The 19,246-nt window shown below is 32.0% G+C and overlaps 2 protein-coding genes and 1 long non-coding RNA gene across 5 annotated transcripts; 1 reads left to right on the top strand and 2 right to left on the bottom strand.

The window, feature by feature from the left end:
• Positions 1–2,633: 2,633 nt before the first annotated feature.
• On the bottom strand, positions 2,634–5,818 carry LOC146926016 (uncharacterized). Of its 2 annotated transcripts, XR_015034005.1 has the most exons (3): positions 5,250–5,725; positions 4,776–4,837; positions 2,634–3,073 (listed from the first exon to the last, which is right to left on the bottom strand). It is a non-coding gene; the product is annotated as an uncharacterized LOC146926016 (long non-coding RNA). The 2 variants fall into 2 exon arrangements; XR_015034004.1 differs by lacking the exon at positions 2,634–3,073 and having other exon boundaries at positions 4,390–4,837; positions 5,250–5,818.
• A 296-nt stretch (positions 5,819–6,114) lies between these two features.
• LOC146926017 (3-isopropylmalate dehydratase small subunit 1-like) lies at positions 6,115–10,700 on the top strand. 2 transcript variants are annotated; one of them, XM_085758437.1, is made up of 3 exons: positions 6,115–6,650; positions 7,507–7,791; positions 10,468–10,700. In XM_085758437.1, the coding sequence occupies exons 1-2, from the start codon at positions 6,188–6,190 to the stop codon at positions 7,788–7,790; spliced, it is 747 nt and encodes a 248-aa protein (XP_085614563.1). In that variant the 5' UTR covers positions 6,115–6,187; the 3' UTR covers position 7,791; positions 10,468–10,700. The 2 variants fall into 2 exon arrangements, with proteins under 2 accessions (XP_085614563.1, XP_085614564.1); XM_085758438.1 differs by having other exon boundaries at positions 10,471–10,700.
• A 4,125-nt stretch (positions 10,701–14,825) lies between these two features.
• LOC146926018 (Ran BP2/NZF zinc finger-like superfamily protein) lies at positions 14,826–17,306 on the bottom strand. The gene is made up of 3 exons (XM_085758439.1): positions 17,133–17,306; positions 15,979–16,367; positions 14,826–15,197 (listed from the first exon to the last, which is right to left on the bottom strand). The coding sequence occupies exons 2-3, from the start codon at positions 16,344–16,346 to the stop codon at positions 15,122–15,124; spliced, it is 444 nt and encodes a 147-aa protein (XP_085614565.1). The 5' UTR covers positions 16,347–16,367; positions 17,133–17,306; the 3' UTR covers positions 14,826–15,121.
• Positions 17,307–19,246: the final 1,940 nt, after the last annotated feature.

Genomic DNA, 19,246 nt, shown 5'->3' on the forward strand with positions numbered 1-19,246 from the left:
CTATTCGTGTCTTTGCTTCTAAGTTCATGCCTATAACATTAGTTCCAAGAACACAGCTTGCCCAGCAATATACCCTTGGTAAAGATTTCATTGCCAAATCAATTACATTCCAAAACACCGTTGGTCATGAAACTAGCCTATCAGTGGCACTTCATGTGGAATTCATGGTTACCAAGACACATTGTATGTACACAAACACCACCAAGAGTTGGGGGCACAAGCAGTGGCACTAAGAGTTAATGTTGACCAATCTTTGGGCATTGTATGGAATATATCATGAATACTATAGCAATCCCAGAGTTACTTAGGAAAGTGTCACTTGGAAGACCTTGGAGACAATTCATGAATGTATTGATAGTATAATTGGCTAAACAATCATGGATTTTCAATCAATCTCTATAGAAGATTAAAGTTCGGGGGGCAATAGTTCTCATTACACATAAAAAAAGATATAAATTTTTAAGTTCGGGGGGCATTTTGCACACAAGTGCAAAACTTCAAGGGGGGTATTTGCAAAACGTCATGTTCACTAACAGAAAAATTTGACTGAAGGGGTAAATTGATTAACATTGTACAATTTTAGGGGGTAATTGAAGTTTTGTTAATTTCAGGGGAGTAATTGACGAAACTTACAATTTCAAGGAGTAATTGCCTATTTACTCCAACTTTAAATATATGGCATTTGTTCCTTCAAAAAAAAAAAAAGGCTTAAATATGTGATTCGTCCTTGCAAATAGGGGTCGCTTAAAATTTCGTCCCTGCAATCGCTAATCCTTTTTTTTTTGCCCCTGCAAAGTTTAATCAGTTAAAAATTCGTCCTTTGACCCAGTTAATCATTGCCACGTCAGCAATTTACCAAAAATGGCATGGGAATTGACGAAAATACCCCTGGCTTATTTTTTTTCCTTAAAAAAAAATTCAAAATTTTGATTTTTTTTTAAATTAAAAAAAAATCTGAAAAAATAATTAAAAATCATAAAAAATTTCGGACAAAAAAATGTTAAAACTAAAACTGAAAAAACTGAAATTTTTCGGAGAAAAAATTGTAAAAAAAAATTCGGGAAAAATCTGGAAAAAAAAAATTTTGAAGGAAAAAAAAATAAGCCAGGGGTATTTTCGTCAATCCCCATGTCATTTTTGGTAAATTACTGACGTGGCAGTGATTAACTGGGTCAAAGGACGAATTTTTAACTGATTAAACTTTGCAGGGGCAAAAAAAAAGGATTAGCGATTGCAGGGACGAAATTTTAAGCGTCCCCTATTTGCAGGGACGAATAACATATTTAAGGCAAAAAAATACTAGACCTTGCACCTGTGCTGCCGCACGGGTCATATTGATTGCAAAAAAAACATTCAATTATATTGTAATTAGGAATTTATAGCACCATAGCTACCGCACGGGTCATATATATGCGGATAGAATGTTCATACATTCACTTAGTGGGTTCAAAAAAATACAACAGTACATATGCGGATAGAATGTTCATACATTCACTTAGTATTATCAAAAAAATACAACAGTACATGAGAAAAAGTTCATTTAGAAAAATGGTGGAAAATTTCTTTGAAAACCACATTTGAGGTACTATTAATGCAGACACCATCGTCATCAATTATCACAATCTTCAGACCATGGGAGAATACAGACTGTAGAAGGTATACACCAACATGCTTGAGAGACTGCCCATGACTCTTGTTAATAGTCATTGCAAAACAAACTGATATGGGAAACTGTCTTCGTTGGTTTAAGACAACTGCCTTTATTTTATTTTTTGAGCTAGACACAATTGATGTTAATACCATTCACAACAATTGATCTACATCATGTATTAGACAACCCTTGAATGGAAATAGTCTATAGAGCCTAACCACCGAAATTACATCATGTCCATATTGTTAGGTTGAACACTTTCATTCGTGTTCAAGTTTTAGACCTCTCAACCGTGGATGTGAGTTTTAGCTACAAATAAAACAATATAAATAAAAAATAGTTAAATGCATGTATAATCCTTAAAAATAATTTCATATATGTACTCATGATATTGCAATTTTTTCAATCTTAAACTATTGTCATTTCTAATCAATTTTTTCTTTTCTGAAAAAATTGAAATCCTAAATTACTACCATTTCTAAGCTGCAACGAAGTAACCATGGAATCTGGCATCCATTCTAAATTACAAATAATAATGTTTTCAATAGTTTTGCTTTATGTTTGCTGCTCTCAATCATATAGCAGGGTTGCTCCATAATTCGATATAAATTTAAAATCACAATCAAAAAATTTGATTAAACACAATTATCAACAATGAGAGTTTTGAATTATCAACTATGAGATCTATAAGCTTATATTTTAAGTATCAAAATGAACACGTCAAGATAGCCACTATTTGAAAGCATAAAAAGACAGAGAAATGATTTTCATTGATATGATAATAATAGAATTTATACTGATTTTGAATAAGGATAAGAATTTAATAGCCTGTTTACAATAGAAATCCATGTATCATATAGTTCACATAATGTTGATTAATATGCCGTTGCCTGTTTCTTTAGCTAGTTCTCTGCAATTGTACCAAATTAGAGCTGCCTAATTTCTATCTTGAGGAATAAGAGTACTTAAACAATGCGAAAAATTCTTGCTCCAGTAGATGCTTCAGACTTCTATTCAACAAAAATACTCAAAACATATTTAAGTCAAATTAAGTTCCACTTATCCACTATATGAATGCAATGAAGACAATTAAAAAAACATGAAAACATAATAGAGTTGGCAGATAAACTAACCAATTCTAAAGTATGTATGTCTAACTAAAATATTATATAAAAAATCAAGAAAAACAAATAATAATGAACAAAAGTCAATCTTGAAGTATAAGGTTCACAAATAAAAATTTAAGTTCACTTGTTGGCTAACAAACTTTCGGCCATATTTTCATCTTTTCTTCATTGCACAGCATAACCAAAAGGTTGCAAACTCCCTTCATAACTCCAAAGTAGTCATCAAACAGTCTATCCAAACTCTAAATTAAGCTTATTCCAGCCTTTCCTTTAAAAGTCCCTATGTTCACACAACCTACATTATGGTCACAAAGATGAATTTGACAAAAAAAGTGAGCCAATCATTAACCATATGATTAGTGGAAAAAACTATCAAGTAAAAGGGATACTAAATATTTTAAACAACCACAACCTCTTTTCTTTCAAAAAAAAAAAAAACAACAACAACCTTTTACTTCATCAATATGCACCCATAAGGACCTCAAAACCCTTAAGCATATGTATGTTAATCATAAACATAAAGATAAAACAAACTCAAAAGTACAGATGAAAAATAACTAAAGAATTTAAGAGAATGAACAAAACAAAAGACGAAGAACGCTACACATATTACATAGAGCTGAAATCGCAACTCTGGAAAGAAATAAAGGATGGTCTCAGATTCCTATTGTGTTGAAGATCTTAGTATTATACATAATACATTACTATAATTGGGGTAGAAAATTAAATGGCTAACACACTTCAACCCAACTAACAGGATCACACTTATCATGTTATCATTTGCATAGAAAACATTGAATGGCTGCAAAGCATTCATTGATTCTTCACATACACAAAACAATCTTTTGTTTTTAAAACCAAACTATATAAGTTTAGTATAGTGAATCTCTCATTTGATATTTAAATATTCTAAAATAAAGCTTCAAACAGGTTTTACAATTTATCTACTAACCTCAAAACTCATGCTGGTCAAACTGAATGAAAGTTCCTATTGCATACCATTTAGCAATTGTGTACTCATTTACAATGTATACTCATTAAGAAAACAAATGCACATCTACAATAGCAAAATTGTGTACTATAAGCAAATTTCGGATATCTGCTGTACATTTACAAAAATAATCTACATAACGACATAGAAAAGGAGACCAAATTAAAACATAAAATAATGTTTTAAAAAAAGACAGATCACATAACTAAATGATATGAATCCATATTAGCTAATGTTTTGCAGAAATTCTACAGAAATAATAAGAAATGAAAGAAAAAAAAAAGCTCCAATGTCAAGAGAAATGACAATGGAAATTTGAGCAGGAAAACAATCCTTCAGTTTCGACTCAAATTTTGAATATACGATATATTAGATACCATCTTAAAACTGTCCCGGACCAATTCAAGAAGGCTTACAGAATCAATCAATCACTGTATATAACTAAAATGGCCAACTCTCAAACATTTTGTAAATATAAATCCAGAACAACGTATCATTATAAGTGATCAGTTATAAATAGTAGCATGCTTTGAAAAAAGATTTACCCTTATCTCTAAATCGATGTATTTGAAAGCGCACAATTAATTTGTAGGACTCAAAAATAAAAACCTAAAGAAATATAAACACTAACAATGTACATCTCAAAAATAATAACCTCAATTACATCATGCACTTCAAAAGCCATTTTGCTGGGTTTTTGCAAAATAATAACATCAAAGCATTTCATTTTCAATAATATAAATGTAGTCTATAAATCAATGAATGTGTCTTAAATCCCCAATTAGATCCGCCATGAATAAATTCAGACAAATTTCTTGAATCACATGATTAAGAAAAAGGGTTATCATCTCACCCTTATGTGGAAAATAGTGACTCATTGTGGTTTCGATAAACTCACCGAGCAAACTCTAAATAAGCTTCAATAGAAAATATACACGATATTAATAAAACAGATGAAACCATACAATTGCAACAACTTATCAGAAACTTTCATCGGAGATAATACCTTAGGTGCAAGCAGCTCGAACCTTAAGCAACAACGGCGACGACACCAGACGTTTAGCACCACTGCAAAAAAATGAAAAACAAAAACAAAGAACCCACAAATCTTAATCGATTGCTAAACAAAAAACTTCAAAAAAAAACATATAAACTTCGAAACAATGAAAGGTGAGAAATAAGAGAAGATGAAAGTGAGGGGTGAAACTGAGAATGAAACCCAATGGTTTTCATTCATTTGGCTTTGATGTAGAGGGTGAGGCTTCTACTGAATTCTTGAGGTCAGATACAACAACAAAATTAGTGGATCCTATTCAATCAACTATGACCTTATTCTCATCAGAGACCCAAATCTGATTGTGTTGTGAACCTAATTGCAAATTTATTACCAATAATGAATGGAATTGAAGAAACAACTGAGAGTTGGAGAGTGATTAGACTAAAAACACAATTCAATTCATAGAAAGGGAAAAACAATTACCTTGAGAGAAACTTTGCAAAATTAGCAAATTAGAACAGTGATGGAAGGGAGCATTGAGCATAATGGATGTCTTAGATTCAGCAACGGGAGAAGCTTTGTTGATGAAGGGAGAGAGCAATGATGGGAGCCTCCACTTGAGATTGCAAATTTCCATGGCTTATTTCTCTTTTTCCGGACTGGCAGGTTTCTGGCATGAGAGAGAGAGAGAGAGAGAGAGAGAGAGAGAGAGAGGAAATAGGTTGGGAGAAAAGGAAGAAGAAAGTAGCGCACGGGAGAGAAAGAGGAGTCTGAGTGGGTTCTGGCATGAGAGAGATTTTTTTTTGACAAAAGTATGAGACCTGATTGAAACCTGAGTCATTGGTTTATTTACTGCATTGGAAACACGCGAGACATTGTAAGAGATGGAATGGAGAGAGTTTGAGGCTGTTTAAGCACTTTCCAATGAGAAAATGGCATTAAATGAGCACACATGTAAGGGTTCGGCGGCCTATGGTATAATATGAGGAATTTGAATTTTGAATTCGACATTAAATGAGTTAGTAAACACATTTTTCCGCTCAAATGCTAGGATTAGGGTTTGCAAGTTTTGTTTACATTGTAGCTTATGATTAGATAATAAGGATACGGCATTTGAGTCTTGGTGTCTAAACTTACAAATATTTTCAAAGTTGATCAAAAACCATGACGAGTCAGCAAATACTTTACAAATTGACATTTTTACCCTTAATGTTTTCTGACACGTGGGAAATGCGTATGCAAGAAGAGACACTCGCACGGAAGCTGTAATAATGGCTGCTACTAAATTAACCACTAAACGTCGTCGTTTAAGTATAGTATATAAGTCTAATCTAATGAAAATTACCGGAACGCATAAGCAGCCGCCAAAAAAAAAACAGTGACTTTCATCATCACTTTCAGAAGCAGAACAACTCAAAACGATGGCGTTTTCATCTTCAATCACAACCATTCCACAAACCCTAACCTTCACTCCCTCTAACAAACTCTCACTCTCTTCTTCAACGTCGTCGTTTCATCTCTCATTTCCTTCATTTCAATCCAACTCCTTCAAAACCATCACCACCACCTCTCCACTAATCACACGCGCCCAAGCGCCACCTTCTCCCGTCACCACCACCGCCGCATCATCTTTTCACGGTCTCTGCTACGTTGTTGGTGATAACATCGACACCGATCAAATCATCCCTGCTGAGCATCTTACCTTAGTCCCTTCCAATCCTGATGAGTATCAGAAGCTTGGTTCTTTTGCCTTAATCGGACTTCCTGATTCGTACACTGTACGATTCGTTGAATCCGGTGAAACTAAAACGAAATACTCTATCATCATCGGTGGTGCTAATTTCGGATGCGGATCTTCTCGTGAACACGCTCCGGTCGCATTAGGTATTTGATAAAATAGTTAGTTACAGTAAGTTAGATTTAGTGTATGTTTGGTTTGATTTCTATACGGATCAAAATTGAGTATGGAAGTGTAGAATTGTTTCTGACATGTTTGGTTGCTTTCGAGTAGAATTAATTTTGCCTCCATAATTGATTCTATTTGAAGTTAGAAATTGGAGCTTTTGAGTTCAGAATTGATTTTAACACCATGTATGTTTAGTTTTGCGGTGACAAGAATTGATTTTGTACAATTGATTCCGAATAAAAGTGAGTTGAAAGTGATTTATGTTTGAATACATTTATGTAAAAATGAGTTGAATAATAAATTTGAGTGTAAAAATAAATTCTAGAATCAAAAACTACAAATTCTAGCTTCAAGTAGAATCACTTCCAGAGACAAAATCAATTCTACTCAAAAGCAACCAAACATGACAACATCGATTCTACACCTCTAGAATCATTTGGCTTCTCCAAAAGTGGAACCAAAATTGATTTTGGAAGTGAACTGATTTGGCATGTTTGGTTGCTTTCGAGTAGAATTGATTTTGTTGTTCAACTCACTTTTACATAAATATACCCAAACATAAATCGCTCAAAAGTAATTTTTGTCAACGCAAAACCAAATATACACTTAAGTTAGACTAGTATGAAATATATACAATAATGCTTATATAACCAATTAGAACAAGTAGCTTAACTAACCAGTGTAACTAATTATTGTAAATAACTATTACATTTGATGTTAGGTGCTTCTGCCGCTGGAATATATACAACATGCTTATATAACCAATTAGAGCAAGTAACATAGCTAACCAGTGTAACTAATTATTGTAACTAACTGTTACATATTTAATATTAGGTGCTTCTGGTGCTGCTGCTGTTGTGGCGGAATCATATGCAAGGATTTTTTTCCGGAACTCAGTGGCAACTGGTGAGGTGTATCCATTGGAGTCAGAGACGAGGTTGTGTGAGGAGTGTCGTACCGGAGATGTGGTGACGGTTGAGCTTGAGGAGAATCGGTTGATTAATCATACGACTGGAAAGGAGTATCAGTTGAAGCCGATTGGGGATGCTGGTCCAGTGATTGAGGCTGGTGGGATCTTTGCTTATGCTAGGAAGACTGGCATGATTCCTACTAGATGAGGTATTGTGTTTTTCTTTTGTTTCTTTGTAGTTATTTTTTAATTGTTTGATACAATGGTGGTAGGAAAATTAGGGAAGATGTGTGAAAATTGAAAACGTTATGAAAAATAGATATTAATAAGTACATAAATGAGTTATGAATCAAAATGAGTTATGAATCATGATGATGCACTTTTCATGTGATCACATTATTGATAGGATCCTTTACTGGCCTTTTTGCTACTCATTGTGAGTTTTGTGTTTATGCTTGTTGATTGTGAAAAATAAAGTTGAAGAAACTAAGCATCAAGCAATTTTAGATGAGATTAAGGGCATATGCTGTGGAAATCAGTTTTACACCACCATCCAGTGAGAATCTATTACTTCGTCACTTCATATTATTAATTTTAAAATTCTGTTACAAGAGTGGGTTGACATGTCTCAATAGTGAATTCTCATTGGTTGCATGTGTAATATTGGTTTACACGGACAATATATTCTCTTTAAATCGTATTAGATACATGTCTTTGGGCGGGCATATGGTAATTGGTTGTGAATGAGAACTTAATGTCATAAAATTAATTCTGGCTAAAATTTAGTTTGAGGTGGTGGAATAGTTTATATTTTTACATTCTTTTTTGGAAAACAAGTTTGTTGTGAAACTTAAGTGTAAAATTGTCTGCTTCATTTCATTATTCTTGGTCAAACTTGCTTTTGAGTGCACGATAAATTTTGATTTATAACAACCAAACTTTTATTTTTGTCCATTACTATTTGTTACTTCCTTGAAACTCACTTTAGAAGTGCTCCTCCATTCCTCCAATCATGATACTATAGTTCTCCTATTACAATGCTAAAAGTGTTTTTCTACCAACATGATAACTAGGTCTAACAAAGTTGCAATGTTCTACTAGAAATCATATTTAGTTACAAATCATTTAAATAAAGCTATTTGCGAACATGTGATTGACCGACGCAAATCAAAAGCCTTTATACGCTTAATTAATAAAAACTATGTGTGAACTTGCACCTTTTAGAAAGCATGCAGTGTTAAGTCTTCAAGTTTTTCACTTTTCACTGAGTTGGTTCTTTGCAGATAGAAGGAACTTATCTATAGTAATTACTCTTTTTTGTTTTTCTCTATGGGGATATCTTTTCCAAATGTAAACAAAAACTTTGATATCTGACTTCTGCAGATTAACTATTTATATGTAAATAAAATGAGTTTTTAGGGTACCTGAATAGTGAAATGGTTAACTAGCGAAAGGATGAATGGTGGTAGTACTAGTAGCGTTATCATCTTGAAAATCCTGTGAAACACAGGGACTGTTTTCTTGGGGAAGACCCGCATAGGTTGTGGCTTCATACCTTTTGAATCTTCACAATTTACACGGGTCAAGTCAAGGCTTATAGACATGTTGCTATGAAAATATGGATAGTAAATGTGACCAACTGCAAACCTAGCTGTTGTAAACTTTCATATTTGTTGCAGTAGGAGTCAACATAATTTGAAAGATATTACACTTTGCATAGCTGACATAGAGAAGAATTGGAGACACATCTTTCTACAGATCTATGGAGAATTAGTAAACTGCTTGGAAACATACAGATCAGAGGCTAATGAGTAAACTGGCTAAAGACATGGCCTGGAGTATCCCTACTTAATAATTTAGATTTTAAACTTCATAAACTAAGGTTCCGTTTAGTTGGCTTAGGTCCTCCTTTATTCCAAAAATAAAAAAAGGCTCCATTTGGTTTAGCTTTTGAAAACGGGATTCTCAAAGTTGTCTAAAAATATTGTTCAGGGATATTTATTAGGTAACCAGAAGTTATTTTTTGTTTGGTTACTGTTGAGAAGTCTCTCATTATATGAGATATGGTCTGTGCTTATAAGTCGTGAGTAGTTCTTACCTTACAAGCCGGATTCGTAAGGATTGAGTTGGACCCAATCCAAATTTTGAGATGGTATATTAACTCTTTGTTTATAGAAATATTTTATACATAAATGCTTATAGGAGGATAAGCGCTTGATTAACCTGTTTACTTAAACAGGTCATTTTTTCCATATCATATTTGATTATGGATTTGAATCTGTGCATTTGGCTACACCCTGAGATTAGGCACTGAATTGCATAATACTATTATGGAAACCATTTTAGATTCACAAAATGAATTAGGATTTGCAAAATTTGTTGCTTATTGCAATGGCTTTTGGACCGGGTAGTTCAAATCAGCTGCTATATTTATTAGTGGGCCTGTTCAATTGCAGTACACATTTTCTCAGGCAATATATTCATTCATGTATAACTTATACTTCAATTGACTGATGAAAAGTAGTTTGGAATCAAATATGAGTGTGCAACTTTAACAGACTTCTTATAGTTCATTCTATTAGGTAATTATGATTGTAGATCTCTACAAATGTATACCATAGATTGTGAAGTTGCTTTTGTCATTTGAGCTTTTATTGTTTGATTGTTGTCAGCACTCAACAAGGTTGTGTTATTTTGTCAATCATCATTTTCAAAAGTTGAAGTTATTGTGCCGAATGGCATGCATGTTCTTGGTATTTCTTCAAACTTGTGTGCCTGGCTGTTCATTTATATTTGCTCTTGAAGTAGACGAGATTATACTTTAGTTATTTTTTTTTTTTTGGTGATTTTAACTTCTTATGTTTGAACATCCATTAAACATGCAGCAGTAGATGCTTTGGGAGTCTGACAAGAATTGTTGCCTGTTTTCACGGATTCCATTCAGATGCTCTTGTCATGCAGCTTTGTTAAGGATGAGTTATGTAATTTGGCGTTAGAATTGTCGACTATTTTAGGAATATATAATGTTAAGGCTTTTATTAAAACATTTGAAACTTCGGATACAAGTTATGTTTGTATAATTCTATCTATTATATACTTTACAAGTTCGATCTTGAAATGTTTTCCAAATAGACAAATGTAAAATGCAGATCAATTATATTTTAGATGTCCAAATGCTTCTAGGAACATAGAAGTGCATGCCTGGATTAGTTGAAAGGTGACCGATTAAAAGATCGGATGACCCAGATTTAAAGTTCGTATTTTTAGATTTTATATAAAGAACAAAATCTGCTTTAAATCAATCGATTTTATAAAAAGAACAAAACCTTCTTTAAATCAATCGGACGGTTTGAAATGCATCAACTGTATGACTATACAATCTTGAAATGCATTTACCCAAAAGTTGTGCAGTATTTTTGGACCCAAGTAGCATTAAGCTTCAAGCTGTCTCCAAAGAAACTTGACTGCCAATTGAGCTAAGGCTCTTGGGAATACTGGATATTCAATATTAGAAAGAAAATGAGAAGTGGAAGAATTCTACTTGGATACATCAATATTAACCATTGGCATCTGTCAAGGGTCAATGTCAATAGTGAATTTTGTAATTTAAAACGTGTATCGGTATCACTATGAATAACCTTTGGCATCTGTCAAGTGTCAATGTCTATGGTTAATTTTGTATTCTAACTCCTGCATGTCCAAAATAACTGTTGACACAGTCCTACTGTTGTACTAAACTATTCCAAAGTAAATTTCTTGACAATATTTCGGCTTTTGATTATTATTTCCCTCATTCCTTTATTTCTTTATGGTGCTTACTTTTGCTTTGCATCATTGTTTGGTATATCATGGTCTATTTCTCCATGTGGAGTTCTATTATTTATTTATGAGGAATATTATATTTTTATGGGATAACCTTTTTCTCTCTTCTTATTGATCAAAAATAATGAAAGAAAAAGAAAGAGATAAAGTAAGAACATAATAAGAGTATGAGAGTTGTACAAAAATTGTTCCAAAATATTTGTATAATTATTTTGCGATAACTTTTGGACAACCATCTGTTATACTCATATTGTCCTTTTACTATCTTTTTTCCTCTTTCTCTCTTTTGTTTTTGTCGTGAAAGAAGAGAAAAAAAAAGGTTGTCCCAAAAATGGTTGCGCTTTAGGTTCATTGCGTTGATAAAATACAAAATCAGAAGATTTCTTTCGATAGAGAAAAAAAGTATAAAATTATACGTTCGAAATACATTTTGGAATGGAAGTAATCGAGCACTCAATTTTTTTAACGGAAATTCAAATTGTGGTTCACCGCATTATCATATATTAGCTATGAAGTACAGACTCCAACACAGACACCTGACATGACACTGACACAGACATGTTGAAACCGTTAATGTTAAAATATAGGACACTGACATCGCTACATATATATATATATATATATATATATATATATATATATATATATATAGACAATCTAAAATGCAAATCAATCATACATACATAATAAGAATTTAACTTGAGCAACTTATTTCATTGAAAAAAGTTCTAAAAAAAAATATCATAGTATTTGACCTTTATTTATTCATCTAATATAAAAAAAGCCAAAAACATTGTAATCAACTTTAGTTTCTATAACCCCATAATTGATCCACATTTCTCAACACATATGAAACTCTTGTATCTACTATGTGTGGAGCCAAGAGAGAAAAAAATGTTTCAGACATTTATCTGAGTTGTCCGACACGGTTCGTATGAGTGTTATATAGGTGTCGGACACCGATCTAGGAGTATCGAAGTAAAGGAAAAAAAAAATTAGGACACTGATCTTAGTTGTCCGACACGTGTTGTACAAGTGTCATAGGAGTATCCGACAACGACGCGTGTCGGACACCACGACACACCTAGTCCTAGAGGTGTCCGTGCTTCATAAAAAATATTAGTCATTCTCCTATTGTCTCACCATCCCTTTCCCTCATTTATCGTCTTTTTTTCTTTCTCCTTCAAATAAGATAAGCAAATAACTTCAAAGAAGTTAATGGAATGGGTTCTAAATTGATAAACCCAAAAACAAAGGGAAATCTTGTTTGGTCAATGAAAATGTCCCTTGTTGAAAAAGAAGAATCACAAATATTCGACCTCAGTATTGATAGGATAATGAGGTTTTCAAGGGGATAATATTATCTAATAAGCATTGTTATCATACTAATAGGACACATTAACTAGGTTGGGTCCTCCAATTGATAAGCCATGTAACTTTTAACAAAATAATGATAATAGTAACAATGAATAACAAAATTATAGTAATAAATGAGGGGCCATTTATCTCTTATATTATCTATATTTGGAGACAACTTCAAAATAAAGTTAGCCTTAAAAGAATTGGAGACCCTTCACTAACATAAAGCCTGCCTGAAAGGAAGACAAGAGTTCAACCTAAAAAAACACATTTTGTTATGGATTCTTGAGTTCATCTTTTAAATCCACAATGCACTTCCTTTTTTAAAGTACACTTTACACATTCAGTGAAAGGAATCCAATGTGATTTGTTCCTCAAATATGCTAACTAAGACAGTGAAGTAAAGAAAGGAAGGACTTAGATGGAGTTTATTTTTATAAAAACTATATATTATGTATTTAGATCGTGCAATATGTGAATGCAACAATCATGACAATATTGAACATTTAAATTATTTTTAATAAATATAACTTTCAATTGTCTCATAATAATATAGTTTTATTAAGAAAAAACACTTTTGTTCAAGAAATCTGATAAATGATGTGAGAATGCAACTTTGGAGCATGTTGGACAAATAATGTTTTGATCACATTCAGATTGAATATATAGATATTATATAATACAAAATAACAGGCATCCTGCCTAAAATATGAAAGCTTAGCATTCTATCTCGGACATGTTAAATCTAACTATCTTCGATTATACATGGGGAAAAATATTTCATTTTTAAATTAATAGCAGTCTCAAAATGAAATTCATGATTCATGTCCATATAAATTATTTTTTAGAATAAATTATAATGTTCAAGTCAATAAGTTTGAAATGAATGTGTAATGAATTTATGAAATATGTTGAATTTAATACTTTTAAACTCTAAATTGTCTTTCTTTTATTTATATATATAAAAAAAAACTCGAAAATGTAAGGAAATATCAGTGATAAAAATTGATCCTTTGAAACCCATCTACATGTTGGTTCCATAGTTCAATGCAACAATACTTGTTGTGGACTTAATAATCTAAGTTCTAGGTTTTATAAATGGTTTTGTATTATATTAGAAGAGATTAATGAATATGTCTTAAACTCTGGTAAGTTGGCGATTTAAAATATGCTTAACTTTATAATTACACTAGTAAAGTATGTAGATTCAAAGTTATTTTCCTTTGGTCAACCTAAAGGTTTAAAGGGTTTTCCTTGTTGAATAGGTTGCTTGGTGGATTTCTCGGTGCCCAATCAATTTTGTTCGAGTTAAAAATTGTACTAAATCACATACCATATGCCACATTTTAATTCTAAAGGAACTTTGAGGCAAGACTTAACAAAATCAATAGTCTTACAAAAATAAAGTTTTTTTTTTTCTTTCAAAACTAAGAATTTACCAATTCACTAGGGAAAAAACACGCAGTTTATCATTGTGTCAGGGTGACGAATGATAAAAAAATTATAAGTACATGTTGGTGTATCAGGTGTGAGTTAAAAGTCTTACATTGAATAAAAAATTGAATGTTGAACGGTATATAAGTTTGAGAATCTATATAGCTAATGTTTTAAGATTTTAGATGAATATGTTATATTAGAGTCGATCATTTAGTGGTCAAGTGGTGTCATGACCACCTGGCACATAAGTTTTTTTATTGATGGATTTAAAATTAAGACTTAAGCCGCTTTATGTTTGAGCCGACCGTGACGATGTGAATCTTCATGTATGCATAACTTTGAGATTGTTTCTTTTTCCACTTCACACTTCTCGAAAGTCCATGGGTTGTTCAAATTTTAAATTCTGAACATGTAGAAAAGGAGCAAAACCCTTCTTTTTTACACGTTCAGATTTTAAATTGGAACGGACCAAAAACGTGGGTTTGGTTGGAAAAACAAAATTCACTAACTTTGATCGTTGTTCAATACTATATAGAATAACCTGATCGACTTGTGAATATGAGGAATGGTGGATTATGGCATCACACACTCTACAATTACAATTAGGAAGTAAGTACTAGTTAAATTTCATGAGAAAAGAAAGGAGATATTAATCTTCATTAAAGAAAGCCACGCACCGTACAATAAATGAACTCTCTAACACAAAGATCAAAGAAAATAAAAATAGTTTAAAGCACAAAAACAACATTGTTATAGTTTTAAAGGGAAATCTAAAGAAGAACCTAATTGGGATGTGGTTTCTCTAATAAACATAGCATTTTGGACCACCTTTTTATAAATCATAGCCATAACATCCCATATTAACTAATAAAGAAAATCTTGCAGCATCTCTAGTCTTTTTTTGCTTGGATAATCTCATTACTAGTAAGTGTCTCTTGGTGCACTGCATTTGAAACATTCCATTCTGCTAGCAAAGTTGTGCTCATTGCATCCTAATCTGTTCAAAACAAACAAAAAATGTCATGTTTTTGTCACAAGTAATGGGAAAAACTCAAATCCTACATTGAAAATGATGAATGATGAAAAATATTTATAAACAGTGATATTCCTTATTTTACAAGTCAGTTTTATAACGATTAGTTAGATCAAATATAAAAACTTAATATGATATCACAATTTATCCATTTGGGTCATCCACCAAAATAAAAAGCAATTTCATTCACTTTACCAGTCGATTTTATAAAAATGAGTTAAATAAATTGTAAAAGTTGCTTCACACTAAACATACATATAGACCCTTGTTTTAATGATATGTACTAAAGTGTAGCCAAATTCAAAGTATGTAACTCCTAAAAGAAGTCAAAGAAAGAGGAATTCAATAAAGATATGATTTTCATGCCTAGAACCCCATCACTGCCTTTGGTTTGTGTCATATGTCATTTTCTTCAAACATCAAGTTCAAACTCAAAGGGAGCAAGAAAGCAAAAAGCAAAGGTTGTCCCTTCATTTGGAACCAATAATCAAAAGATAGTAGATATAAAATAAAAAGTTCAATAACTACACATCTAACATTAAAAATAATTTTTTCAAAGAAATTTAATTATATCTCACCAATTGACCACTTTATAATATTACTTACTAAAATACTCTTTTTGTATATGAATGTTCTTAAAATACTCTTTTTGTATATAGATGCGTTTAATTTTGACTTTACATCTTGGACACGATTAGTAATATCAATTATGCAAAAACTATACAAAATATTACAATATAATTACCTGTTGCATATCCAATCACCAGATTTCCATCCAGGTCTTGTATTTCCACCAAAACCTCTTGAAAGCAAAATGTCACTATTATTATATCCTCCACCAGCTAGGTCATCTTTGAAAGCACCACATTTGAAGCAACTTAAACGACTAGCAAAGTTGTGTGCACCACAATTACCAGCACCACAATACCAATCACCTAAACGAACATCTGAACCACTTAAACCAAATGAAGATCCTCCTCTAATTCCTCCAAACACTGATCCATAATCAACTCTGTCTCCATACTTTGAATCGCCGCATCTTTGACATGATTCGCGCCTTTGAAAGTTCATGTGCTGGCATGACCTGCAGTTCCAATCTCCTGGCCTACTCATGTTTACTCCTTTGGCAAATTACTGTTTCATTCAAAAATTTCCATTAGGTATATGAATCATAAATGTTGAAGAAATCATCAAATAGTAATGCATTGTAATAGATATAGTGATGACTTGGTGATTGAGGTGGAAGAATTAAGAGTGTAGTGACAAGGAAATCAAGAGTTCAATAATCGCTCCTCGGCATAAAAAAAAGAAAGATAATACATTGTACTTTGTCATATTATTGTAATAGTTATAAAATAAAAATGTGTGCATCTGCGACCAAGTATGTCACATCAAGGTTTTTGATGTGTCCATGATAGTAATTGTGGTCGCATTTGCCGCTTTTTACCTCTATTTTCCACAACATAGATTGCAATTTTAAAGAAAATAAATTTTATTTTAACCAAGGTTGATATTTTCCCTACATAATCATTGGCACATTATTCTACACATGCACAAGAGTTTGTGAATGATACTAGGTAGTAACTAGATTTGTAGCAAGAAGTCTACTTATTATAATATATGAACAAATATAAAAAATAAGAATTGAAGTTACGGATTAACTTCTATGAAAACTACAAAGCAAGTTATGAGGTTGACATTATAGAGCACTCTAGTATATAACATGATTGAAGATTATGTGACAAGATTTAATTACATAGAAGATTTTTTTAGTAGATGGCACAATTAACTAATAATTGACAATATTAACATTGTAGAATAATATAAAATTTTGGACGATTATATGTGAGTGAAAGAAAAATGAGGGGGAATATTAGAAATGAACACACAAAGACTAACCTCAAGATAATAAAGTAAGGTGAACTATTAGAGATAGAGAAGCTGAAAGAGGGATAGATTGATGAAGAAATGTGATAATAGGCATGGTTTATATACTAGAAGAGACCACATAAAAAAGAGGATAAATGGAGGGAAAAGAGAATATTGTGGTACTTTTTAGTGTTGTTTAAGTGACAACCTTGATAAATGGAATCAATAAAATTTAAAGGAGAGAAAAAGAGATAAAGGAAATTCGTGCTTCAATTCCAAAGAGAGGTTACTTTGAATTTTGAACATTTACTTTGGCAGTGGGCTACAACTTCATTTTGTTAAAGTTTATTGGTATGATAATGGATGCAAAGTGCATATAGGATCATTATTTTTCCTTCAAAACTTTAAAATTGGTTAGAAGCAGGGGCAGGGAGTGGGAAGTGGTAGGGCTAGTTTGATTTTGAAGTTAGTATTTATACTCTTTCATTTTTTTTCTTCTTCTTCTTCTCTACCTTAGGATTTATATTGCTCAAGCACACAAATTAAAATTCAAAAGTATTTTTTTTATCTATTTAATTTGGTCTATGGGAAAAATGGATCACCGTGGCGTGTTGAGTCATGAGGAGGATCATCATATTGAACTTTGAGGCTGTATACCACATCATACCGCTCTACATTCATTTTTTTTCCCACTCAATATGAGACTTCTAACTCACATTTGTCACAACAATCTCTCTCTTAAATGAAGGTTCATTAATTTATTATGAAAGCAAAAACTTTTTTCATCTAGATACACTTGTACCGTCATTGCTGCTGCACTCAACAGAACACACCTTCTGATACCAAAGTTGTGCTATTAGGGAGAGTCCAGAGACCATCACATTGGGATTAGGATTTGCTGCTATAAATTTACACGCAGTTGCACGCTGTAGCACATCTCAACCGTAGATATGAGATCCGTCGGTCCAGATTTAATCACAGTTTCACACAGTAAAATAATCTCAGCCATCAATTTAAATTGAATGGTCTGGATCAGTTACAGCACCCTGCTGTAACAGCAGGGAATCTGATTCCATCACATTGGACCAAAGAGCAATCACATAAGTGAATTTGACACCATATCTTAACCTTAAAACTTACGACACTAGGTATATGAATCTCATATATATATATATATATATATATATATATATATATATATATATATATATATATATATATATATATATATATATATATATATGGGTTATGTTACAAGACACCCTTTGGTGGTGTCTTTTATCAAGCAACACCTTAAGGTGTGATTTTCACTTTTTAGTTATAACTTTGCTAAAGGACACATTCCTAAAAGTAAGTTGGTGTCTTTTCGCAAATGCTCATAGAGTAACTTGATAAAAGACACCTTCATAAAAGGTGTCTTCTATCATAACCCTATATATATATTACTCAACATTCACTTTCTCTTCCAACGTGAGAGTTCTTACTCACATTTGCCACGATAGAATGATCTCAATCATTGATAAAATAAAAAGAAATAAAAATGAAGATCTAGATCTCGAGATGCTATTTTAATTGTGAGATGTATGATCTTTTCTCATGCCTAATAGACTATGCAAGTTTAAGATTTCTTTGAGGTTCGTCTCTAGGTTCATATATTAATGAAAAGATAAAATATATAGGATCTTATACAAGGAAGGTGCATGAATAATGTCACTCACTAGATCTCTATGTACTATTAATCTTGCTTAAAAATTAAAAGATTAGTCAATTAGTGCCTTAGCTCGATGTAACTGTAAAATTAAATGATATTTATATAATTATTTTTGGGACAAATATTTTTTTCTCCTTTTTTTGGGAAGAGAGACAGTTGTCTTAAAAGTTGTCGCAAAATGGTTGTATGAATATTATTTCTCCATTTTTAAGTTTTTTAGTTAATAGGAAAATTATTGCTAGAAAAAAATAATAGGAATTTATTAGATGACTCCTAAATTTACAAAAATCTTGCATTCAAAGGAAAGTTTTGATAGGGCCACATAAAATTAGTGTAATTAAGTTATGTTATAACATGGTTAAACTCACATGTTCTATAGAAACTTAACATTAATAAAAAAAAAAATTTATTAAAGATTCCTAGATCGTACAAA

This window comes from Medicago sativa, chromosome 4 (assembly GCF_051527215.1).
Source record: "Medicago sativa cultivar Bolivia chromosome 4, Bolivia_mono, whole genome shotgun sequence".
In the NCBI taxonomy this organism is placed as follows: Eukaryota; Viridiplantae; Streptophyta; class Magnoliopsida; order Fabales; family Fabaceae; genus Medicago; species Medicago sativa.